The 25821-nt window shown below is 35.1% G+C and overlaps 2 protein-coding genes across 2 annotated transcripts in view; one reads left to right on the top strand and one right to left on the bottom strand.

Annotated features, from left to right (window-relative positions):
- NAP1L2 (nucleosome assembly protein 1 like 2) overlaps positions 1 to 11299 on the bottom strand; it is a 145940-nt gene extending 134641 nt beyond the window's left edge. Inside the window, exon 1 of the mRNA XM_064483034.1 lies at positions 11217 to 11299. The gene's annotated coding sequence lies outside the window, so the exon portion shown is untranslated. The remainder of the gene's footprint in view (positions 1 to 11216) is intronic.
- CHIC1 (cysteine rich hydrophobic domain 1) overlaps positions 11111 to 25821 on the top strand; it is a 36403-nt gene continuing 21692 nt past the window's right edge. Inside the window, exons 1-2 of the mRNA XM_010982079.3 lie at positions 11111 to 11610; positions 21440 to 21494. Coding sequence (XP_010980381.2) covers positions 11141 to 11610; positions 21440 to 21494 — 525 coding nt within the window. The 5' untranslated portion in view covers positions 11111 to 11140. The remainder of the gene's footprint in view (positions 11611 to 21439; positions 21495 to 25821) is intronic.

Below are 25821 nucleotides of genomic sequence, written 5' to 3'. Positions count from 1 at the left end.
AAGATTAGAACATTCCCTCACACCATACAAGTGATAACTAAAAAGGGTTTAAAGACCTGAAGAAATGAACAGAAAACATAAATCTCATAGAAGAGAACACAGGCAGAACACGTGTTGATATGTATCATATCAATATTTTCTTAATCAGTTTCCTAAGGCAAAAGAAATAAAAGAAAAAATAAACAAATGGGACCTAATAAACTTAAAAGCTTTTGCACAGCAAAGGGAACCATTAATAAAACCAAAAGACAACATCCAGAACAGGAGAAAATATTTGCAAATTATGTTAATATCCAAAATATACAAACAGCTCATACCACTAATCATCAAAAAACCAAACAACTTGATTAAAAGATGGGCAGAAACTTATGTATGGAGAACTACAAGACATTAATTAAAGAAAGTAAAGAAGATTTTAAAAAATGGGAAGATATTCCATGCTCCTGGATTAGAAGAATCAACACTGTTAAAATGGTCATACTGCCCAAGGCAATCTACAGATTTAATGCAATCCCTATCAAATTACCCAGGACATATTTCACAGAACTAGAACAAATCATAATACAATTTATAGGGAATTACAAAAGACTCAGAATTGCCAAAGCATTACTGAAGAGAAAGAAGGAGGCTGGAGGAAAAACCCTCCTAGACTTCAGACAATACTATAGAGCTACAGTCATCAAAACAGCATGGTATTGGTACAAAAACAGACATATGGACCAATGGAACAGAATAGAGAGCCCAGAAATGAACCCACAAATTTTGGTCAATTAATCTTTGACAAAGGAGACAAGAACATACAATGGAATAAAGACAGTCTCTTCAGCAAATGGTGTTGGGAAAACTGGACAGCAGCATGTAAATCAATGAAGCTAGAATACTCCCTCACACCATACACAAAAATAAACTCAAAATGGTTTAAAGACTTAAACATAAGACAAGATACAATAAACCTCCTAGAAGAAAATATAGGCAAAACAGTATCTGACATACATTTCAAAAATGTTCTCCTAGGGCAAACTGCCCAAGCAATAGAAATAAAAGCAAGAATAAACAAATGGGACCTAATTAAACTTACAAGCTTTTGCAGAACAAAGGACCATATGCAAAACAAAATGACAACCTACGGAATGGGAGAAAATATTTGAAACAGATGAAACTGACAAGGGCTTGATCTCCAGAATATATAAACAGCTTATATGACTTAATAAGAAAAAAACAAACAACCCAATCCAAAAATGGGCAGAAGACTTAAGCAATTCTCCAATGAAGACATATGAATGACCAATAGGCATAAAAAAATGTTCAATATCACTAATTATCAGAGAAATACAAATCAAAGCTACAATGAAGTATCACCTCACAGCAGTCAGAATGGCCATCGTTCAAAAGTGCACAGATGATAAATGCTGGAGAGGGTGTGGAGAAAAGGGAACCTTCCTATACTGTTGGTGGAAATGCAGTTTCATGCAGCCATTGTGGAAAACAGTATGGAGATTCCTCAGAAGACTAGGAATAGACTTACCATATGACCCAGGAATCCCACTCCTGGGCATATATCCAGAAGGAACCCTACTTCAAAAAGACACCCGCACCCAATGTTCATAGCAGCACTATTTACAATAGCCAAGACATGGAAACAACCTAAAGGTCCATCGACAGATGACTGGATAAAGAAGAAGTGGTATATTTATACAATGGAATACTATTCAGCCATAAAAATTGACAACATAACACCATTTGTAGCAACATGGATGTCCCTGGAGAATGTCATTCTAAGGGAAGTAAGCCAGAAAGGGAAAGAAAAATACCATATGATATCACTCATATGTGGAGTCTAAAAAAAGAAAAAGAAGAAGACAAATGAACTCAAATATAAAACAGAAACAGACTCACAGACATAGAATACAAACCTGGGGTTGCCGGGGGGAGGTGGGTGGGAAGGGACCTACTGGGAGTTCAAGATTGGTAGATATTGAGAGAATATCTATATAGAATAGATAGATGAGTTATTAATATATAGTACAAGGAAATATATATAAGATCTTGTGATAGCTCATGGGGGAAAAAGAATATGAAAATGAATATATGTATATTCATGTATGACTGAAAAATTGTGCCATGTGCTGGAAATTGACACAGCATTGTAAACCAACTATAACTCAATTAAAAAAAAAAGATGGGAAGAAGACCTGAATAGACATCTTTCCAAAGGCATACAGATGGGCAACAGGCACATAAAAAGATGCCCAACATCATTAATAATTAGAGAAATGCAAATTAAAACCACAATGAGCTGCTACCTCACAACTGTCAGTATGGCTGTCATCAAAAACACAAATAACAAATGTTGGTGAGGATTTAGAGAAAAGGGAACCCTCATACACTGTTGGTGAGAATGTAAATTGGTGCAGCCACTGTGGAAAACACTCTGGAGGGTTCTTAAAAACCTAAAAATAGAACTACCATATGGTCCCCTCTTTGGTGTATGTGTATATATATATATCCAAAAATATATATATATATATCCAAAAATCCCAAAACACTGATTAAATAGATTCATAAACCTCAATGTTCATATCAGCATTATTTACAATAGCCAAGACATGGAAGCAAACAATGTCCATCAACAGATAAATAAAGATGATGTGAGATATATATATATATATACACACATACACAAACACACACACAATGGAATACTGCTCAGCCATGAAGAATGAAATTTTGCCATTTTCAACAACATGGATGAACTTGGAGTGTATCATGCTAAGTGAAATAAGTCAAACAGAGCAAGACAAATACTGTATGATATCACTTATATGTGGAATCTAAAAAAATAAAACAAACTAGTGAATATAATAATAAAAGAAACAGACTCACAGATATAGGACAGATACAGAGAACAACTAATTGTTACCAGCACAGAGAGTAAAGAGAGGAGGGGCAAGATAGAGGTACTGTGTTAAGAGGTGCAAACTACTATGTATTAAATAAACAAGATACAATGATATATTGTACAGTATGGGGGATATAGACAATATTTTATAATAAATGTAAATGGAGTATAACCTTTTAACATTGTGAATCATTATGTTGTACACTGGAAACTTATATAATCTTTTAGCTCAACTATATCTTATTAAATTTTTTTAAAACAAAAACAGAGAAGAATCTCTTCAGCAATGGTCTTAGCAATGATTTTTTGGATTTGACATCAAAAGAACAAACAACAAAATAAAAAATGAACAAGTGTGAGTAAATCAACCTTAAAAACTTTGCACTGCAAAAGAATCAACAAAATGAAAAATATGGAACAAGAAAAAAACATTTGCAAAACACATATCGAATAAGGTGTTAATATCCAAAATTTATAAAGAACTCATACAACTCAATAACAACAACAAATATCTAATTAAAAATGGGCAGAGGAACTACATAGACCTTCCTCCAAAGAATCCAACAAGTATATCCAACAGGCCAAGAGGTACATGAAAAGGTACTCAACATCACTATTCATCACAATAAAAATCAAAAGCACAATAAGACATCACCTCACACCTGTAAGAATGGCAATTATTAAGAAGGCAAGAGAAAGTGGTATACATATATATATATACACACACATATATATAATGGAATATTACTTAGCCATAAAAAAGAATGAAATAATGCCATTTGCAGCAACACGGATGGACCTAGAGATTATCACATTAAGTGAAGTAAGTCAGAGAAAGACAAGTATCATATGATATCACCTGTATATGGAGTCTAAAAAAAAAAGATACAAATGAAACCAAACTATTTACAAACCAAAAATAGACTCATAGACATAGAAAACAAACTTACGGTTACCAATGAAGACAGGGTGAGAAGAGAGAAATTAAGAGTTTGTGATTAACATATACAGACTACTATATATAAAATAGATAAACAACAGGACCTACTGTATACCACAGGGAACTATATTCAATACTTTGTAATAACCTATAATGGAAAAGAATCTTAAAAAGAATATAACTATAACTGAATCACTTGCTGTACAGCTGAAACTAACACAATATTGTAAATCAACTACACTTCAATAAATTTTTTTTTAAAAAAGAAGGCAAGAGATAACAAGTGTTGGTGAGGATGTGGAGAAAAGGGAACCCTCTACACTTGTACACCTTGTACACTGTTGGTAGTACTGTAAACTGGTTCAGCCACCATGGAGGACAGTATGGAGTTTCTTTAAAAAATTAAAACTAGTAGTATCATATGATCCAGCAATCCCACTTCTGGGTATATAGTCAAAGGAAATGAAAACAAGTTATTGAAGAGATACACACACTCCCGTGTCTATTGGAGCAGTACTCAAAATAGCCAAGATATGGAAACAACCTGTGTCTGTCAATGGTTGAGTGGATAAAGAAGATTTGCTGTATATATACAATGGAATACTATTCAGCCATGAGAAAAAGGAAATTCTGCCATTTGCAACAACATGGATGGACCATGAATACAGTGTGCTAAGTGAGATCTGTCATACAGAGAAAAACAAATACTGTATATCTCTAGTATGTGGAATCTAAAACAAAAAACTGAACTCAGAAGACTAGAGAGTGGAATAGTGGTTACCAGGAGCTGGGAAGTGGGAATTGGAGAGATGTTGTTTAAGGGTACACACTTATGAGTAGTAAATACATAAAGCCTAGAGATCTAACATACATTATAGTGATTATAGACTACAAAACTGTACTATAAAAATTAAACTTACTAGGAGACTAGATCTTAATTATTCTCACCCCTAGACGAAACTAGAGGAGTTACCTAATGTTACAATGGCAATCTTACTGCAATATAAATGTATGAAGTCAATATTTTGTACACCTTAAACTTTCACAATGTTTTATGTCAATGACATCTCAATAAAAAATTTAATAAAACAAAGTAAAAGAATGGAAAAAATATGATGCAACAGTAACAGTAAGAGAGTTGGAATGTCTACATTAATACACAAAATAAACTAATATTTGTACCTGAGATAAAAGGGATATTATATAATTACTAAGGATCAATTTAAAATGTAGCATGTAAACATACTTGCATCTAATAAAGGAGCCCTATATCAGATGAAGCAGAAACTAACAAACATGAATAAGAAATGGAAAATTCAACAATAATATTTGGAGACTTCAGTGACCCACTCTAAGAAATGGACAGCAAAATGAAAGAAAACCAACAAGGATGTGGAAGACATGAATAGCATTGTAATGTAGACCTAACTGACAATTTTAGAACAATCCAACCAACAAGAGCAGAATATGCATTTTTCTCAAGAGTACATTGAAGTTTCTAAAAAATAAATGATATGAAAGGCCATGAAACAAGTCTCAGTTAATTTTAAAGGATTGCTATCACACAATTTGTGTTCTCAAACACTGGAATTAAATTAGAAATTAGCAACAGAAGAAAATTTTGGAAATCCTCAAATAGACAGAAATTAAACAACACACTTCATAATAACCAATGTGTCAAAGAAAAATCACCAAGGAAAGTAGAAAATATTTTGAGCTGGATGCAAACAAAAACACAACATAGGAAAATTTCTCAGATACAGTTAAAGCAGTCCCTAGAAGGAAATTTTTGGAGTAAATATCTATAATGTACCTGAAAGGATCTCAAATAATAATCTGTGTCTCTACCTTAATAAACCAGAAAGAAAGCAAATTAAACCAAAAGCAATCACTAAGAAGAAAATAATAAAAATTACTGCACAGATCAATGGAATGGATAATAGAAAACATAGTTTAAACAGTGAAATGAACAGTTGGTTCTGTGAAAAGATAAACAAAATTGAAAAACCAATAGCTAGACTAAGAAAAATGAGAGAGAACATATAAATTATTAAAGTCATAATGAATGAAGAGATATCACTACTAATCTTACAGAAATTAAAAGGATTATAAGAGAATGTTATGGACAATTTTAAGCCAACAAATTAGGCAACTTACATGAAACAGATCAATTCCTAGAAAGATAAAAAGTACTGAAACTTAAGCAGAAATAGAAAATCTGAATAGATTTGTAACAAAGAGATTAAATTAGTAATTTTTAAAAAGCCCAGGCCTGGTGAATTCCTTCTAACCTTTAAAGAAGAAAAATAACAATTCTTCACAAATTCTTCCAGAAAATAGAGGAAAGGGGGAAAATCCCTGACTTCTTCTAAGCACCTAGCACTACCATAATACCAAAGCCAGTCCAAAATCACAAGGAAAAAAATAGAGACCAATATCCTTCGTGGATATAGATGCAAAACTTAAATATTAAGAAACTGAATCCATTCACATATACAAGTGATTATACGCTAAAACCAAACCATTCTTGGGAATTATCCCAAGAATGAAAGGTTGGTTTAAGAACTGAAAATCATATTATGTAATAAAACATACAAGAGAATAAAGGACAAAAACTCCATGATCATTTCAACTGACATGGAAAAGGCATTTGACAAACACCCAAGATCCATTCCTGATTTTTAAAAAAATTAAACAATCTAGGAATTTTTGTGGAAATGTGAAAGACTCATGGGGCCAAAATGTATTGAAAAGAGCAAATTTGGTGGACTTACATGTTCCAATTTAAAAACTCACTATACCGCTATAGTATTCAAGATTGTGTAGTGCTGGCATGAAGATAGATGAATAGATCACTTGAACAGAATTAAGAGTCCAAGAATAAACCCATATATTTATGGTTAATTGATTTTCAACAAAGGTATCAAGGCAATTCAACAGAAAAAGGATAGCCTTTAACAAATGGAGCTGGGACAATTTAACAGCCACATGCAAAAATATGAACTGAGACCCTTACTACATACCATACACAAAAATTAACTCAAAATGGATCACAGACCTAAAAAAATTTAGAAGTAAACAAAGAGCAAATTTTTTGAAATTGTGTTAGACAAAATTTTCTTAGATATATCATCAAAGGCACAAAAGGATAAAAGAAAAATTGATGAATTGGATTTTATCAAAATTGAAAATTTTTTCATTTCAAGTGACAACATGAAAAGGCAAGCCACAGACTGAGAGAAAATATTTGTACACCATATATCTGACAAAGAACTTTTATCTAGGATGTAGAAAGGATACTTTATAACTTAATAATAAGTAAACAACCAAATTTTCAAAAGGGCAAAAAGCTATACACAAATGTTCATAGTAATCTTATTCTTAAGAGCCAAAATCTGGGGAAAATCCTAGATGTCTTTCAGTAGGTGAAGAACTGAACAAACTGCAGTGCATCTGTACTGTGGAATATTATGCATCAATAAAAAGGAATGGACCATCGATACACCCTATAACCTAGATGAATCTTAGAAGTATACTGAGTGAATAAGGCCAAGCCCCAAAGGTTATGTACTGTGTGATACAATTTACATAATAGTCTTGAAATTACAACTATAGGCAGTAAACAGTTTAATGGTTGTGAAAAGAGGGGAGGTGGTTATAAAAGGATACAAGAGGGATTCTTGTTGTGATGTAAATGTTCTGTATCTTGACTATGGTGGTGGTCATACAAACCTATACCTACAATAAAATTGTTTAGAACAAAATACACACACAAAAATGAGTACGTGTATGACTGGAAATCCAAGTAAAATGGGTGGACTGTATCAATGTCAGTTTCGTGGTTGTGATAGTGTACTATAGTTAGCTATGCAAGATGTTATCATTCGGGGATACTGAGTAAGGGGTTAAACAGGACCACGCTGTATTATTTTTTACAACTATACATAAATCTCCAATTATCTTAAAAAACGTTTAATTTTTTAAAGTTTTTAAAAGATTTGAATAGACATTTTATCAAAGGTGGTATACAAATGGACAACAAGTATATGAAAAGATGCTCAACATCATCAGTCATTAGGGAATGCAAAGTAAAACTACAATGTAACAGCATTTCATGCTCAAAAGAATAGCTATAATCAAAAAGATAGACAATAACAAATGTTGAAGAGGATGTGGAGAAAATGGAAGCCTCATTTATTGCTGGTGGGCATGTAAACTGAGCAACTTTGGAAAACAGTTTGGCAGTTTTCTTAAATTCAACAGTTTTACCATATGTCTCAGCAATTCTACTCATAGGTATCTACCCTAGAGTAATTAAAACATATGTTCACACAAGGACTTGTATGTGAATTTTCATAGCATAATATTCAAACAGTTGAAGCAACCCAAATGTCATCAATTGATGAATGAATAAACAAAATGTGATATATCCTTACAATGGCATACTATTCATCAATTAAAAGGAATGAAGTGCTCAAACAAGACACAACATGGACGAATCCCAAAAACATTATGTTAAGTGAAAGAAGCTAGACACAAAAGAGCAGATATTATATAATCCAATTTGTTTGAAATGTCTGGAAAAGAAATCTATAGAGACAGAAAGTGAATTAATTATTGCCTGGGGCTAGGGGTAAAGAATGGGGAATGAGTGAAAATGGGATAGTGATTTCTTTTGAATGGGACAGAAATGTTCTAAAATAAATTTGTAGTGATAGCTGCACAACTCTGTAAATGCACTAAAATCACTGTCATATGCTTAGATAGATAGATAGATAGATAGATAGATAGATAGATAGATAGATAGATAGATAGATAGAGGAAAGGAAGGAAGGAAAGAAAGAAGGAAGGAAGGAAGGAAGGAAGGAGGGAAGGAAGGAGGGAAGGAAGGAAGGGAGGAAAGAAGGGAGCTGTCTTTTGAAACTTGCCATTCTTTTCAGCTTTTTTAAGGTTGAAACCCCTTCAGATGCTTAAACCTCTTGCTTCAGGTCCCCACCTATCAGATGGGAGAATTACCCAATGCCCTGCTTAGCACATCAGACAGAAAGTCACATGGCCTGCTTTCTTCTCCATTCACTCCTAGCTTTACTATCCTTGATGGTTGCTAAAGTATCATTTAAAAATCATGTTGTTTCTTGTGTGTGCTGATAAAATGTGTTTTTCTCAGCTGGGCCAATTCCAAAATTTGTTCAGCAAAACAAATTACCTTTGGAATCATATATGCCTTTTCAGCCCGCTGTATATGTACAGGAAAACAGATGAGCAGATATGAATATACTTGTGAGTTTCTCCAAGCATAGCACTTCTCTGAACTGCTTTGTCCTTTTGACATCTAAGTCTCAGGGGCCTCTTTCCATTTTGACTGAGGAACTGCATCCTCCATCTCCTTCCCTCCCATCTCCTACAGCCATCATTTCTTCACTTTAACCATAGTTCCAATAACTCATTTGCACTTATCACAAGTCCACCCCTTATAGTCCTTTCCCTTCAAATATCCCTTCCTAGTTTAATCATGAGTGGTGAAAAGGAGAAACTACCATCTAAGCAGTAATTAGCAAAATACTTCCCTCTAGAGATTGACATAGAAGATCTTTGTGGATAATATATTTGAAATTTTTTCAGTATCGCTTATGGCTTTTTTGCTTTTTGAAAGAGAAGAACTGGCACAGAATATTGATTTGATCTTAAGTCTAAAGCATTTTGCTCTGATAAATGACATATGACACATTATTTATTAATGCCCAAGAAAAACAGATATATGTCTTGCCAGAAGGCTATTATAAAATACTTAAGGTTCCATCTTTAATTATAATTTCTGGCTAGTAGATGAAGTTCTCTACGATATAAAGAACTAGATTTTGTTGCTTACTGATTGTGTTGCAACTTATTTTTAAAGTTCTGAAACAAGCTTTTACGTACAATAATTTTTTTCCATTTTAATAACACAAACTCCTTGATAATGATGATGGTTTGATCAGTGCCTTTCATAGAACTAATTTCTTCCTCCCTCACACATCCTAAATGCTTTGTTTTTACTGCTATACTGCTAATATAATGCTCACCCTAAATTTAAGTGTAGCTACATCTGTATCCTGTCTCACCATCTCATTGGGATGCAGTTGTAGTGTAGCATAAAGAGTAGTGAAGCTGATATTAGAATACCTGGATTACAGTATTTGTTTTATTACTTAGCAGCTGTGTGACTTTACTTTCACACAGATCCCAAGGATCTCAGAACTATGACATGAACTTTTGTACTGCTGCCAAGTATGAAATAGTTTGAGACATGGATTAAAAACTCTAAACATGTGATTTCTACAACATGTGAGTGGGTGTGGAGAAGACAGCATAAAATATCTGAAGTATAAAATTTTGGACAAAAGGTCACCTTAATAAATTAAACTTCCTGAGACTGTTTTGCCATCTATAAAATAGATAATGATAATGTTTACGTCACAGGATTGTTTAAGGGTTAGCTAAGGTACTGTATGTGAAAGAGTCTAGCCCGGTGGTGTCTGGAAAATGGATGTTGTTAATTACTGTTTCCTTAGGTTAGAATGCCCCCCCAAATAATCTCAAAAATTCAAATATGTTTCAAGAAACAGCCCAAAAGGCATCACTCTACAAAGCCCTTTCAAACAACTTCAGTCAATATAGCCCTTTGGTTAAGAATACTGGGCTTCTGGAATCAGAAGAGCCCCCCTCCCTGCTCCAAGTTTAAAACTAGGTCTGTCTTTTAGTAACTCCATGACCTTGGGCAAGTTACTCTCTGCATGGAGGTTTCCCACCTGTAAAATGAGATCATCGTGGTACATATCTCAGAGTTGTGAAATATTAAATGAGATATGCATAGACCGCTTAGCACACTCCCTGACACTAAGTCCTCCATAAGTATTACATTGTAGAAGTAGTAATAGAAAGTTTACTCTTCTGTAAAATGTTAATTAAAATGCCTCCCAGGGTGTGGCAAAGTTCTGCTGCAAAAGCCTTTTAAACTGTAACGTTGAACAAACGTTAAGGGATTGGTATACACCTTGAGATAAATGGGGCAAAGTTCTAACCTCACTTTTACAGAATATCTTTTCCCTGCCCTGGAGGGAAAGCGGGTAATAATACCCACTATGAATTAATAGGAAGTAAAACCAGAAGATACGTCCCCCGGATACAAGCAGAAGCCAAACAGCAGCATTAAGATCAGCACCCGCAGACTGGACGGACCTCGATAATTCCCTGGAGTTTACCTCTAACGCCCCCCTTCCCCGGAGCCGCGCAAGCGTACACTGATTTTGCTCCTCTCCCTCATGCCCCCGCCTCCAACACCCCTCCACCCTCGTCTACCCCACCACGCAGGCGCATCTCCTCAAATCCTGTCCCTACCTCCCTCCTCTTTCTCGGCATTTCGTTCCCCCTCCTCTTCCAGCACCTCAGCAGGTTCAAACTCTTCTCCCTCAGGGTGGCGGCGATCGAGAGGTCACGTGATGAGCATCCTGCTGCCCAACATGGCGGAGTTCGACACCATCTCGGAACTGGAGGAGGAGGAGGAAGAAGAAGCGGCAACGTCGTCGTCGTCGCCGTCGTCGTCGTCGTCGGTATCGGGGCCCGACGATGACGAGGAAGATGAGGAGGAGGAGGAGGAGGAAGAAGAGGAGGAGGAGGAAGAAGAAGAAGAGGTAGAGGAGACGCCGCCCCCGCCTCGGGTGGTGAGCGAGGAGCATCTGCGGAGATATGCCCCCGACCCTGTATTGGTGCGGGGCGCCGGCCACATCACTGTGTAAGCGAGAGGGGACCATGGGGTTTGAAAAAGCTGAGATTTGGCGGCAGAGAAATAAGGTGATCGAGGGGGCCTGTGGAGTGGGGGAGGGCTGGCTGAGGTATACGGTTAGGAAAGGACACCTGGTCTAAATGGAGAAACCGAGGGAGATAGGTGAAAAGGAAGTGAGGATAATGCAAATGTGATGCACCAGGTAAAGAGGGAGCGTAGGACGGGGAAGTTAGGGGGTTGGGAGCCAGAGGAATTGAAGTAGGGGTAATCTCCTTGCTTCTGTGTCTGCTGGCCATGAATAGTCTTTAAACTGCAGAATGTACCAGCGGATTCTTTGCTGCTAAGATTGTCTAGTGGAACACGGTGACCGCTGTAACAAGTGACAGGACCTAGGCTTGGACGCTTCAAAATAGAGACGTAATGTATTTTGTGAATAACATTGGCGAATATCCACCCACCCACCCACATATTCACCCATCCATTCTCCCTATTTAATCCTTATGTAAATGAATACAACAGTCCTTTCTATGCCTCGATCACTCCTCACTCTGACATTCCTTAGGTATCACAGTTAGAGGTTCAGGTTGAGAGGCAGCTATGAAAGGAAGAAAGAGCAATGTATTGAGAATGAGGGCTTCTGGATGTTAGTCCCAGCTTTGCTTCTTACTGGCCCTGTGACCTTGGTCAGGTTACTTCCCATTTCTGGGCCTTGATTTCTCCATCGGTAAAATGAGGGGTTTAGGTTAGATGATTTCTAAAGCCTTTCAGCTCTGAGATAATTTAAGATACCTTCAGGATATTTTGTATGCCCAAATATTAAATATATATGGAAATTAGTCCCCCAGGAGAATGATTTTTTGAAAACTTACACAGGGTTATTTTTTAATTGAAATCTTGGATCATATTTGAGAAAAGAAAAGGGGGAGGGACCTCATAGCATAGTAGTTGCAAAGCAAAGGAAAATTTTGATAGTTCTCTGGTCTTTGAAGAGTGCGTTCTCATTTTTATGTGCTTGGACTATAAATACTTGGAAGTTTGAGTATTGTGTCATGTTCATCCTCTTAACTGTGCTAGCATTTACTGCATTTTTAAAATAAGACTTTTTTTTTTACTATCAAATCACGCTGCCTCTAATTTTGATAATGGCTCACCTAGCTCCTCTGGCTTTCAGTTGAGTTCATATTATCTGAAATCATATTATGCACCACCTTCCCTCATCATGTTAGCTTTTAATTTTGACACACTGAGTATTTTTAGCAATATACTTTTGTGGTGTTTGCATGAAATATATTAAAAAAGATTTTGAAATTGTTGAAGAGTTGGGGAGATTTTTAGAACTGCCTTTTGGTTAGGCAATTTTAACACAATTTTTCTTAGTCCAAGAATTTTGCAGATAGCCTGCAATGTTCAGATGCCAGCTTACTGCGCTGTTTTACTTCCATTCCTTTCATCACTAGGGAGACAATTTATTACTCAAATTAATTATGATTCTGGCGCCTGAGGTTACTTTCATGCAGATTATTTCACATGACTGAACAGAAAAAGGTTTTTTATTCCAGTCCATAAATTTAAATTCCACACTTCTCCCCCTCATTATTTTCTAAAATTCAGAAAACAAAGAACGAGCAAGAAAACAGAATTTAAGTTCCCTGAAACTTATTTGTGGTTCCATTCTACTTTTCACACAACACTTAGCAGTCTATTTTCAATTGAAAGTAAAGCACTGACACTTGCCATGCCCAGACCCTTGTGTCCCGGGCAGCTTAAAACTTCTAGAATAAGGAATATGAAATAGTAGTGCTCATAGTAACTGTTGATATTAATTGAAGCCAAAACCTGAAAAGCAGCAAACTGATAGTTGAATTGCTAACCAAGGTATATAGTTTGGAAAATCATTTAGTTATATTGTACGCATTCTCTTACCTAGAAGGCACGTTTGATGTTAAATGTCTGAGATTTGAAGAAAAGTTTAAATGTTTAGGAGAAAGTTTTACTGGATCTGAGAAACTGGTCTTTCTACGATTGTAAAACCTTCCTTACAAGAGGTAAAGTAAGAGCCTTAGGAAATAGTTAATCTAATTCTGAGATGTCTAAAATATCAGCTCTGTTTAGTTTTTTTTCTGGCATGTGAGTATTAGTTGCCCTATCTGAATGAAATATTTCTTATTCTTTCCCACCCCTTTTTTTTTTTCATTCCCTGTGCAGTCATCTGTTCTTTAGAGGATGTTCTTTCTTTTCAAAGTTTAAAATTTGAGGGGGGTAGGTAATAGCTCAGTGGTAGAGTGCTTGCTTATCATGCACGAGGTGCTGGGTTCTATTCCCAGTACTCCATTTAAGAAAATTTTGAGAGCCATCACCTCAAACTCAGTATAGCTTAAGCCCAATATTTTCCCTCCCCACATTGGCTGTGCATTCCACTTGCCCCATTTCTGATCCTAATACTACCATTCCAATCTTCCAGGGTAATATTTCAAATCCTTGAGTCATTTTAACTCTTCCTTCTCCTTGAATTGTCCTATGCCAATCTGTCTCAGAATTATGTCATCATGCCTTTTAAAATGTCTATTAGATTATTCATGTTCTCCGTTTTTACTGGCACCTCTCTAGTTTGGATCGCCATCATCTCCTGCTTGAATTATGGCCACAGTCTGCCACCTCTTCCCACTCCAATCCCTCTTACATGCTTGTGCCAAACTAATTTTCTTAAAACACAATTTAATCATGTTGCTTTCCTGCTGAAAAACCTGCATTGGATCTTAATTAGGTTTGAAATCCTGTGCTTTCTTCCTCCAGACTCAGAGGTCAAGGGGTCCCTCCACTTGTTCAAAGCTCACCCCTCCACTGCTGCCTTCCATACCCTTCTCTTCCAGCCTCCTCCCAGGCAGGCCCTGTCTCTATAATATTACCTCACTCGACTCAGTCTATAAACATACTGAGTCTCTCTAATTCTTTAAAAACAAAATAAAAGTCTTCCCAGACCTACATTCCCCATTAGCTATTATCTAGTCTCTCTTCCTACTTTCTCCAAGTTTCTTAAGAGTAGCTACATTCACCATATCTGTTTCCTCTTCACCCCTGTGTAATCTGGATTCTACCACCATGACCACACACAAACCGGCCTCATTAAGATCACCATGACCCTCTGTTGCTAAATTAGTGGGCATCTTCAACTCCCTATCTTTCTGGTCCTCTCTGATGCAAATGAGATTTATAATGACTGCCTCTTTCTCAGAGGCTTCTACTCCAGGGGTCACAAACACAGGTCTTAAGAGGCAAAACAGGTGACAGAAAAATGGTGCACCATGAGTAATGATGGGGCATTCGTTGATCTGGAAGGTATATGTTTTGCCTAAAGGTATTCAAATTCTGATTAAAAAAAAAAAAAAAAACATTTTGCCTGCCAAGCAAACCTGAGAATTCCTTGGCCTTTTCCCTCTCCCTGATTCTCCTTATATTTTTTTTGGTTGTTCCTTTACTGTCTCATTCGTGAGTTTCCCTTCCTCCCTTGCCCCTTGAATACCAGTGATCTCCAGAGTTTTGTTCTCAGCCCACTATTCTTCTCATTCCCTACTCTGTCTAGATGGTCTCATTTTGACTCATGGTTTCAATTATCTGATGTCTCTCAAATATGTATCACTGTACCAGACTATGTTCAGACTCTAATCTAGGCTTCCTCACCTGATAGCTCACTGACATCTTAAATTCAACACAGTCAAAACAGAACTCATCCCCCCACATCCTCTCACACCCCCATCCCAACCCCTCAGAATATCCCTCCTATTTCTTTGTTCTCCAACTCTGTTAAATATACCTCCCCCATCCCAATATTCACCTTTGATTCTTCTCTTCTACTCACACTTCTCACAGCTAAGCAGTCAGCATGTATTAATAATATATGACCTAAAATTTTCCTCTTTTCCTCCCTACCACCACTTTCCTGATTCAGGCCCCTTTCACCTTGCCTTCATCCTTGTCGCCTCCACATCCATCCCTCAGCCTGCTGCTAGATGGAGACACCACTTTCCTGTTTAAGACTTCTGTGGTTTTCCCTTCACCTGGGGGATCAAGTCTAAGCTCTATAACATGGAGGATAGAACTGCACCCTGCCTATCTATCAGCCAAATCTTCTGACATTTCCCCTTTCAGCTTGTATTTTCCTGTTCCATAGCATGCTGTTTCTTACCTCTTTGCCTCTGCTCAAGCTGGGACCTACATCTAGAATTCCAGTACTCACCACCCTCACCCCATATGTGACACCTTCTGCAAGACTTCTCTGCCATAACTAAATTGTAAGCTGAAATAGCAGGAACAATCTCTGGTTCCCTCTGAATCCTCAGTGCCTAGCACAGTAGGCTAGGCACTGAAGTAGACACTCAGTAAAAGTGAGTTGAATGAATATTGGTTCACTTAAGTAAAATTCAATATGCCTACCATAGCATGTGCTATATTATAGGCCCTCAGCAAATACTAGTTAATTGAATCATCTGAAGAGTTCTTGTTTTCTGAGCATAGAGATAGGTAAGTAGGTAGGTAGGTGGTAGGTAGGTAGGAAGAAAGAAAAGAAGAGAAAAGAAAAGGAGAGGAGAGGAGAAGAGAAGAGGAAAGAAAAAAGAAAAGAAAAGAAAAGAAAAGGATAACCCACCAGATGGAGGGAGAGGATATGGTATAGCCTTATCTCTGAAAGGTTTGTTGAGCAAACCCCTGTGTGTCAGAATACCCCTGTCTACATGGATCATCTTAACATACTGGTTTTCTAGTTACTTTAACAAGATAGTAATCTTTTAATGTCTCATCAATCAATTATAATTTTTTGAGAAGTAGAATGCCATAACCCCAGTAATTGTAATTCCTAATCTGAGATGATGACAATCATAAATGGATATTTGGGGATCTTTTTCCAAATTAAAAAAAATATATAGCTAAATTAACTCCCACAGATTTGAAGTTTTAGAAACAGAAATAATGAAATGTCTCTTGGGAGTATCAGGTGTTTCAGAAATACTATACCTCTGAGGGATATAAGTTAGTGTCAATCTTTTTTTTCTTGATATTTTTAAGATAAATATTTGGATCCAATGTATTGAAATATAAGGAAAATTACATCTCATGAGTTTTTTTCTTATTTATAGGTATTACCATACCTTACTTAAAATATATAGATAATTGATAGTACAGCTGTATATAGAAGTTAGCAGAGATGAGAGGTTACCAATCTCAAGGATATGTAAAATTCTCTTTAAGATTAATCTAAAAGAGATGAAGTTATTATGTATAAAATTGAAAAATACGGCCAGATTTTCCAAATAGTACATTTCTGCAAAAACTTACAGAGCACTACAAATGTTGATACTTCTCAAATCAATGAATGGAATGAATGCTTTTTCTGCAAACAGCTGTCTTTGAGGAATTACAGTGAAGCATTGTTAATTTGTGTTTGTATAAGGTACATATTTTATAAGATTTTAGTCTTTAACAATACTGAAACTGTGGTAGGTAATGTGTCATTTTACATTATTTTACAGCTTCAGGACATGATTATTTCCATATGGAAGATTAAATAAATTTGTCTGTAATTTTAAAAAATCTCTTAATTGTATGGCATAGATTTTCCTTGTCCTTGGTTTGGTAAATAGAGTTTAATGCACATGTTTCAGAATCAGTGTTACTGTGAGTGCATAGTTTTCTAGTGAAGTCATGTTTCTTGTTGGCAGAATTATACTACACTTTGATCTGTTTTCTTAAACAACCGGAACACATGAACTTTAACTTGTGCGAGGTTTTCAAAGGCTGATGTATAGCCATTTTCAAGAGAATTAAAATCAGTGAGGGGTGTGGGGAGGGAGAGGAGAGGGAAGAGCAACTAAGAGCAACTTCTTTGCCTCAGTTTCCTCTACTCCAAAGAATTATCTAAGAAATTAAAATTGGGGGTATTGGAGACACTTGACAAGTAAAATACAATCAATAAGAACCACCAGCTGGGTCAGCTTCAAACCCATAATAGGCTCTGTATTTAATGAAGCTATTCAAATGACAATGTGAGCAGTTTCCAAGTGCCTTTGTCTAATGCTGAACAACTCCACACCTTAACTAACGTTTGTCTCTGATCAGTAATGCGTAGATGAGCTTGTCTAACTTCTGTGGACTCACACTTCTTAACTTACTGGTTTGCTCATGAAACAGAGCTGAGGTGTTTATTTAGCAACAGTCATTTCAACACTTTCTTAGTAGCTACTAAGTAAAATGTTGTGCCTAAGATGATTTAAGTACTGTTTGGTTTGGTTTGGTTTTGGTTTTGGTTTTGGAGTGGGGTACAAATTAAGTTTATCTATTATTTTTTTTATTGGAGTTATTGGGGATAGAACCCAGGACCTCATGCACATGCACTCTGCCACTGAGCTATACCCTCCCCCACCCAAGTTAAGTACTCTTTTTAAGTGCTAAGTATCTAGTGGAGAAGTTAAAGAAAGAAATCCTTGGTAGGAAAGAACAGAATTGCTACTGCCTTTTAGCCAAAATTATGAGAATATGTTGGGCCTAGTTTGCCTATCTTTATACCTTTTGAAGTAGATAAATGTAGGCCATAATGAAATATTTTAAGAGGTAGAATGATATTTTCCTTACCACTTCTAATATACTTTTTATTTTAGAAAAGGCAATCCCTTTTTATATTAGAGAAGAAAATTTGTAATGTGAATTTAGCAAGCATTTCTTGAGAAGCTGAGCACTGGGCTAAGCACTATGAAGAATACAGAAAAAGCAAAGTATAGGCCTTGCTTTACGAAGTTAACAGGAAAATTACCTTTAAGGTATTGATGTGGATCAGCAAAGAATAAAAGAAAATGTTTTGTTGACTGTTGAATTGTATAGTACAGATTAAAATTGGCTATGAGTGTTCAGAGAAAGGGGGAAATCCATGAAGGCTTGAGCATCCAAGGCATTCCAGCAGGGGTTGGAACTTGACTTGAGCCTAAAGGGCTGCACGTTGGATTTCAACTAGGGACAGGAAGCAAGAGGAACCACATGAGCAAAGACGAGAGCCAACATGGCAGTGGCACCAGAAAGGAAGAAAATGTTATGAGAATGATTTCAAAGGAACAAATAACAGGACTGGGAACCACTTGGATATAAGCACAGTACAAAAAATAGGAGAGAGAAGATGCAAAAACGATACCAAGATCTAGGTTAAAGAGAGTCGATCTGCCATTGATAGAGATGAGGAATTTGAAAGGGGGGAGCCAGTTTCCAATAAAAGATAACATTTAATTTTAGACGTTTTTCACTGAAGGTGTATTATTTTGTAGCAAGATATCCAAATAGAAATTTTTAGTATGCAGTTAGAGATGAGGGACTAGAGCATGTTGGAAAATACAGAACTGGAGATACAGAGTTGATGACTATTAGCATAGAAGTAATTGCCAAAGCCATTAAAAGCAGATGAACTGTTATAGTTCCTTTAGAAAGAGAAACAGATGACTGAAAGCTAAACTTAGGTAAAAGACAAGAGTGTTAGGAGAGTGAAAGAATGGGAGAGTGTTAGGGAAGGAGTGGTCAACAGCAGCAATAGCTGCAAAGTCAGGGAGAAAAGTTCTGAGAAAAGGACATTGAATTTGGCAATAAATAAGATGAACTTATCTTTCTGAATAAATTTATTGAATAAGATTATTTTCAGTAAAGTCACAGCATCAAAAGTCAAATTTCAAAAGGTTAAGAAAGGAGGGGATATTAAGGTGGCAAAGAAAGTTCATTTGTCCAGTGATAAATGCAAAAAGAGAATAGCAAAGCTTAACATTTTTTTAAATAATAGAAATAGTCCAACCCATCTTGCAGAATACATCTGTCTATATCCTCTACATATTTGATATCTAGTAAGAGAATGGCCACTGGGAAAGGCTGTAATGGCAGCAATCTGTAATGGATGTAGGAACGTGTTATTAACGTTGCATCTAAAAGACAAGGTATGGAAATAGAGCTCTACTTTCAAATGTATCATGTCTACTTTCTAAAAATGAAACCTGTATCTATTTCTTTGTTATGCAATAAGAACTTACTCTTTGTGGAATAATGAGTTCAATTACATCTTTTTGACTAGTGATAAAGTCACTATTTAGCTAAATACAGTTTAAATGAAATATGTTTCTTGCTCTATTAAATATTTGTCATGTTATTGATTGCTTAATTAGTAATTAATTAATATAATTGCCAATATATTGTTAATACTAGAGTGTCAGTTTCTCAAACAGTGTGTGAAAGTTGCCATAAAAATTCATGTACAGGGATATACCTTAAGTTTGGCTATACTCCTCTATGTATAGATCTAAAGGGAATGTTATTATGAGAATATTATGTTCTTATTACATGTTGTACTGACACCTAGATAAGTAATGAAATTTTTTTATAATGACTTTAAGGTCTTTTTATAATTGTTAATTTTCTCAACTATTTTAAAATACAGAATTTGTTGTTTTAAAATACATTCTAAACATACAAGGTAAAATATATTTATGCACAGATATGTACCTTACTGCTAGCCGCTAAGTATAGAGAGTCTGTGTTTAAGATTAGCTTGTGTCCTTGAAAAGGAGCTATTAGCATAAATGATATAAAGATAATATGATATTCTCACAGAGAGTTTTAAGTGGACATTGCATTCTTAACATGTCTTTAAAGTGACCCTAAGACCAAAGTGCCATAAATCAGTAGAATCAAATAGGACATACAGTACCTTGTTATTCAACTAACTTATTAAGCACCTACTAGATTCCGTTTTGCTACTAAGCATAGTGGAAGATAGCAAAATAAATAAGCCTTAATTTCTCTTCTCAGGGAACTTAATATAGGACAGTAAGAACTTAGGGATTAGCATTTGAATTTTGGTTTCCCCCTCTTACTAGATGTATAACTTCGGGCAATTCATTTAATTAATTACATTTTGAAAAAAAATTTTCTGTCAGACTCCTTGTCTGTGACAATACCTCTCTTGCAGGGTTGTTAAGTTTAACGGTGATATATTTACATAACACAGTGTCTACCCCTGTGAGTAGATAGTTCCTGGTAACTGTTCCTGTATTACCTACCTCACAAGGACTTTTTATTCAAAGTTAGTGTTTTGTCCTTTTTGCTTACAACACCTCAGCCACTACCATAAAATTGTAGTCGCTCTGATATAACATGCAGGAAGTGACCTTTGTTATCCCTACTAAAATCAACAAGTAGGTGAACAAAGGCTTATAAAATCATTTTGACTTAGTACAGATTTCAATGAACATAACTTGAAGAGATCAGAGCTTTTGAAACGGATCTGTTTTCTCCAAATTGGTTGAGTATATACATAAAAGCCATTCATAAGACTCAATCTTTGAGTATCTGAGTAGTAACTGATCATAAGTTGTCAAATTCTATAGTTCCAAAGGTTATATTAGTTTTTATTAGGAAAATTTTCATATGTATACAGAAGTAGAAAGAATAGTATAATCCACTCCCACGTACAACCCATCAGCTAGTTCCAGCAGTTATCAACTAAAGTGGGCTTTACCAGAAACATTTCAATCAAAAGCTGTGATATTTCAAGCTCTGTATCAGTGTTTCTCTAATCTATTATTTTTAATCTCATATCATGGATCTAATTAGAACCCTACTTTAACATTTGCTCCTGAAGTTTCTTTTACTGTTAATTTGGATTAAAAGTCAGAGATTTATTTTCTGTAAATATCAAATTCTTTTTAGGATATGTTTTTAAGTCACAACATCAAAAGGAAAATGCATTGCTTTGTAACTTTTTTTTAAGGGAAAGAGTTAATACACTATGTAGAATATATTTTGTTCTGTCTTTGTTTTTAAGGTTTGGCTTGAGCAACAAGTTTGATACTGAATTTCCCTCAGTTCTAACAGGGAAGGTAAGTGAGAGTTTGCATTGAACTTTTCAATTCTAAAAGCATTGTTTTATGGCTTATTCAGTGCTATGACAAATGCTTTGACTCACTATAATGAAGTCTAATAATAAGAGGCCAGGGTAACTGGAGGCTGTGTCGTTAGCCATCTCCATGACTACTAGCCTATGACCAGTTATTTTGTTCATTGTTCATTAATGCCAGCCATTATTTACTTATCTGTTAAGTTTTTCCAATTTTGCCTTTTTCTCTCAGCACTGCTAGCTATAATCATTTTCATTTAGGTCAGTAATTTCTAATGTTTTTAGAGTTAATGAAGTTATCATTGTTCAACTTTGGATCACTATTAATTGTAAAGTATCTTGGGATATGATTTGTCATACATCAAAAGAATTAAATTTTTGGTTGGATGTTTTTTCTGCCTTTTAGACAATTTGAGTTTCTAAAATTGGACTTACTGCAATAAATTGTTAATACCTTTTTGTTCCCTGTTTCCTTTACATTCAGTAGTATCTTCCAGCAGTGAAGCTCAATATTCAAAGACTTCCTAGGATTTGAAACTGTTTGGAAAATCCTCTTAACAACAGTAATGCTAACTTCTAGGCCCAAAGGAAAAGGCTCTAAGGCAAAAAGAGAATATATAGACGTCCTAGTATATTGTCCGTATTACTTATTGGCTTCTCAGTATAAGTTTGTGGTTGCTATTGATCACTCTTCATCAGTGTACCCCAATTTCACCTTGATTATTTTTCCAGTTTTCTCTACTCACCAGCTTTCAATTTTTAGTTGCTTTTGCTACTTTTATATTCATCTGAGTAATGGTTTATTCTCTGGTTCCACCAATAATTTGTTCTCTTGACTATTGACCTTTTCTATCTCCCCTAATGTATAATGTCAAATCATTCCATATAGTAATAAGGAAGTAGAGATAGTCCCTCGCTAAGTTAATATCAGAAAATAGGTGGCCATTTATCTTTTTAGGATACAAAGAGCCCTTTGGTTTGAGATTTTGGCTTCACTCTCTATTATGTTCTACCTTCCTATCCTGATCATTTAGAATAATTCACCAATTGAAGCAGCAGTTCAGATTTAGATTTGAATTCTATGAATTAATCATAAATGCTTTCTCCAGAAACAGACTCACAGTCATAGTAAACAATCTTATGGTTACAGGGGAAAGGGGGTGGGAAGGGATACCCATTTGGGAGTTTGAGATTTGCAGATTTTAGCCACTGTATATAAAAATAGATGTAAAAAAAAAAGTTTCTGCTGTATAGCACAGGGAACATGTTCTGTATCTAGTAATAACCCCAATGAAGAGAATATGAAAACAAATATATGGAATATATATGTATATCCATGACTGAGATGTTGTGCTGTACCTCAGAAATTGACACATTGTAACTGTACTTCAATTTAAAAAAAGCACAAAAGACAGAAGGGAGAGAAATGAAAGTTAAATAAATAAATAAATAAATAAAATTTTCTCCACTTGAAAACATAGCTGTGGAAAAAACCTCTTGAATAATAATTTATTTGTGGAAAGATGGCAAATTGAATATTAAAATTAATGAGAATGTGAATTAAAACCTCTCCAATGGAAAAGTTCTTTGTTTCCCTTGATGCTGCCACACGTGTTGTCTATGCTGTTACATCCAGCTTTATTATTGGTTTAGTTTTTTAAAAAATGTTTAAATTACAAGTCCAAGAAATTCCAGAAAATGAATAATCAAAAATATGTCAGAGTTTAGAGTTCCCAGAATTAAGAATTACTCATCTTTGAAATGGACAGTTTTCTGTCCTCAAGGAATCTTCATAATACTTCTTCACACCTCTTCATTTCTTTCCAAGCCTTCTAAAGCTAGAAATTCCACCAGCACAAAGATCTTACAGTTCTTTAAACTAGAGGAGTAGGAATATTAAGCTGCCTTTGGTATACATTCACACAACCTAAAAGATCTGGATAGGAGCTATTCTTAAAGACATCCACTCTTTTCAGGTGACCGTTTTTGTAGCACATATCATGATGATTGGATATTTATTCTAGTGTGCATTATTTAAAGTACGCACAATTTCTCATGTATCAGATGAGGCATAAATGATACTGTGATGTTTTTCTTAGTTTAGTGTTTGGTGATGAAAAAATACAAAAAGAAATTCTGCAAGTCTGGTTTTTAAAAGTCACATGGTGACTTATTTTCTTTTTATTCATTTTTTCTTTAATGAGATGATTTCTCCAGTAGGCACTATTTCATTTGCATAAATTATTCTGGATTATCAAAATGCTTCTCTGATAACTGTGGGGAAAAGGCAAAAAGAATTTGCATGTTTCAGGAAAAAACTAAAAGAAAAGAAGTTTGAATTCCAGACTTAACAGCAGTGTAAAAATTTTTTAAATGAATAAATGCAGTAGCTAAAATAGAAAAATAAATATGCATTTTTACAATCTTCCAGCAGGAATGAGATTCTAACTAGTTTTTAATGCCTAAACTAAGCAAAATTACAGAGTGAACTCTGAGAGCCTAAAAAGCCATTTTGATAAGCTCCGTGGCTGAATATTAATTTTGTGCTTCTTATGCGTTAATGCTTTTAATACTTATAAAATGAAAATCTTTTATATTAAGCACGGGAAAGATCGTTTCCCCATTTCTCTAAAGATAAGTCCTGTCAGGATAGGATATACGAAACAGGTGTATACATACCATTCTGGTGACCAGAAAATGAAAGAACCACAGAACTTTAGAAAAGAAATAAAAGGTTCCAGCCCTCGGCTTGAAACAATTAAATGGTGTTATGGGTAGATTAGTGTGCAGTGTTGGGAACCATAAACCATAAAATCCACCTTTACTATTGTGATCCAATATGACAAGTGATTGATTGTATTGTGTTCCCCACGATTGAAGGAGGCAAATCAGTCCTGCTGGGTTTTGCTTAGATTTTCTTCTGTTTGCAGAGTCTCTTGCATCCTGTTATAAAATATTATGACCCTTTCCCCCACCTTTATGATGTGGTTTTCTTTTTTCTTTCCAAGAAAGTCAAAAGGAATTAAATGTTTCTTTACAACCCGCCGTTCAGCTACAAAGTAAAGGGCTTCCATCCAACCTTCATTACTATAGATACTCAATTATATGGAAGTAAATGAGTAAAATGCTATTAACTCTGATTCCACACAGTTAACTAAACATTTCTTTCACATTGTTTAAAATTGGGAGTTGACCAATTCTCATTTCCTACGCCTTTATCTCTGTTTTATGACTTTTACTGTTATTCAAATAGTTTTTTTCAAAGACAATTCTGGCTTCCTTTTAAAGTCAAAATGCAAATTTTAGTTTGTTGTTTGAAATTCTAGTAAAAGTTTTCTTTTCATTATACTTCTGTTATGACTTCAAAAAACTTGGATTCTCAGTTTTAGTAACTTGAATGTTTTCTTTTTGTCTATGGTAAGAGAGAACAAATTGCGAATATTATTTGTTAAAAGTGAAAAGTATTGGGGGGGAAGAAGCCACATTTTAGAAATGTTTTTGTTAGTTCATTTCCAGAAGCATGTAATGAAAGATGAATTTTACAACAAATTTTATATACCTTGGCATATAATTTATTTCATTAACAGAATTTTGAACAAAAATCAATTTTTACCTTTTGGATTGATTCATTTCTGGCTTTAGCCCCACTTTACTTTTTCTTTCATCTATGCTTATACACTTTTAAATAAAAGTTTTTAAATAAAAAATTTACTTTTAAAATATAAATTGTGCTTACAAGCACTTAAATTTGTAGACAGACAGGCAGATTTAATAATTTTATGAGTTTATATCAGAATTGCCATCTTTTGAAAATGTGTTAGTGTTTCTGGATACACAACTTAAAGAGAGTTGACAATAATGTTATATTACAGATTAAAGCTGAATTTATAAATATATCTTCCTTATTTTAATTTCCATTTGATTGCTCCATGATTCACTAAGGAAAAAGAAGTTGAATATCACTGTTTGCGAGGTAAACTTTAAGGTAGCAACTTGGTACCTTTTTAAAAGAGCATCTTTTCTCTAAAGAATTGAAGAACTGAAGAGCATTAATTTGCATTCAAAATGTAGCGGATCATCCTTTTGTTTATAACAGAATGTATAACAAAGCTGTGGAGTATTAGTAGTTACCTGATCCACAACCCTTGCCTTCAGGTGATATACTCCATGCAAAAGAGAGCTTTGCTTTTCTTTCTCCAAATCTAGTAAGAAAGATGATTCACTGACTTCTTTTCTCAAAGCGTGCTATTCAGGAGGTTCTTCCTAAGGTATAATTTCCATTCCCTGTGTAATATGTAAAACAAAGATTA

This window comes from Camelus dromedarius, chromosome X, assembly GCF_036321535.1.
Source record: "Camelus dromedarius isolate mCamDro1 chromosome X, mCamDro1.pat, whole genome shotgun sequence".
NCBI classification, from domain to species: Eukaryota; Metazoa; Chordata; class Mammalia; order Artiodactyla; family Camelidae; genus Camelus; species Camelus dromedarius.
Note: the sequence above shows the minus strand (reverse complement) of the source record. Positions and strands in the feature narration are given on the sequence as shown.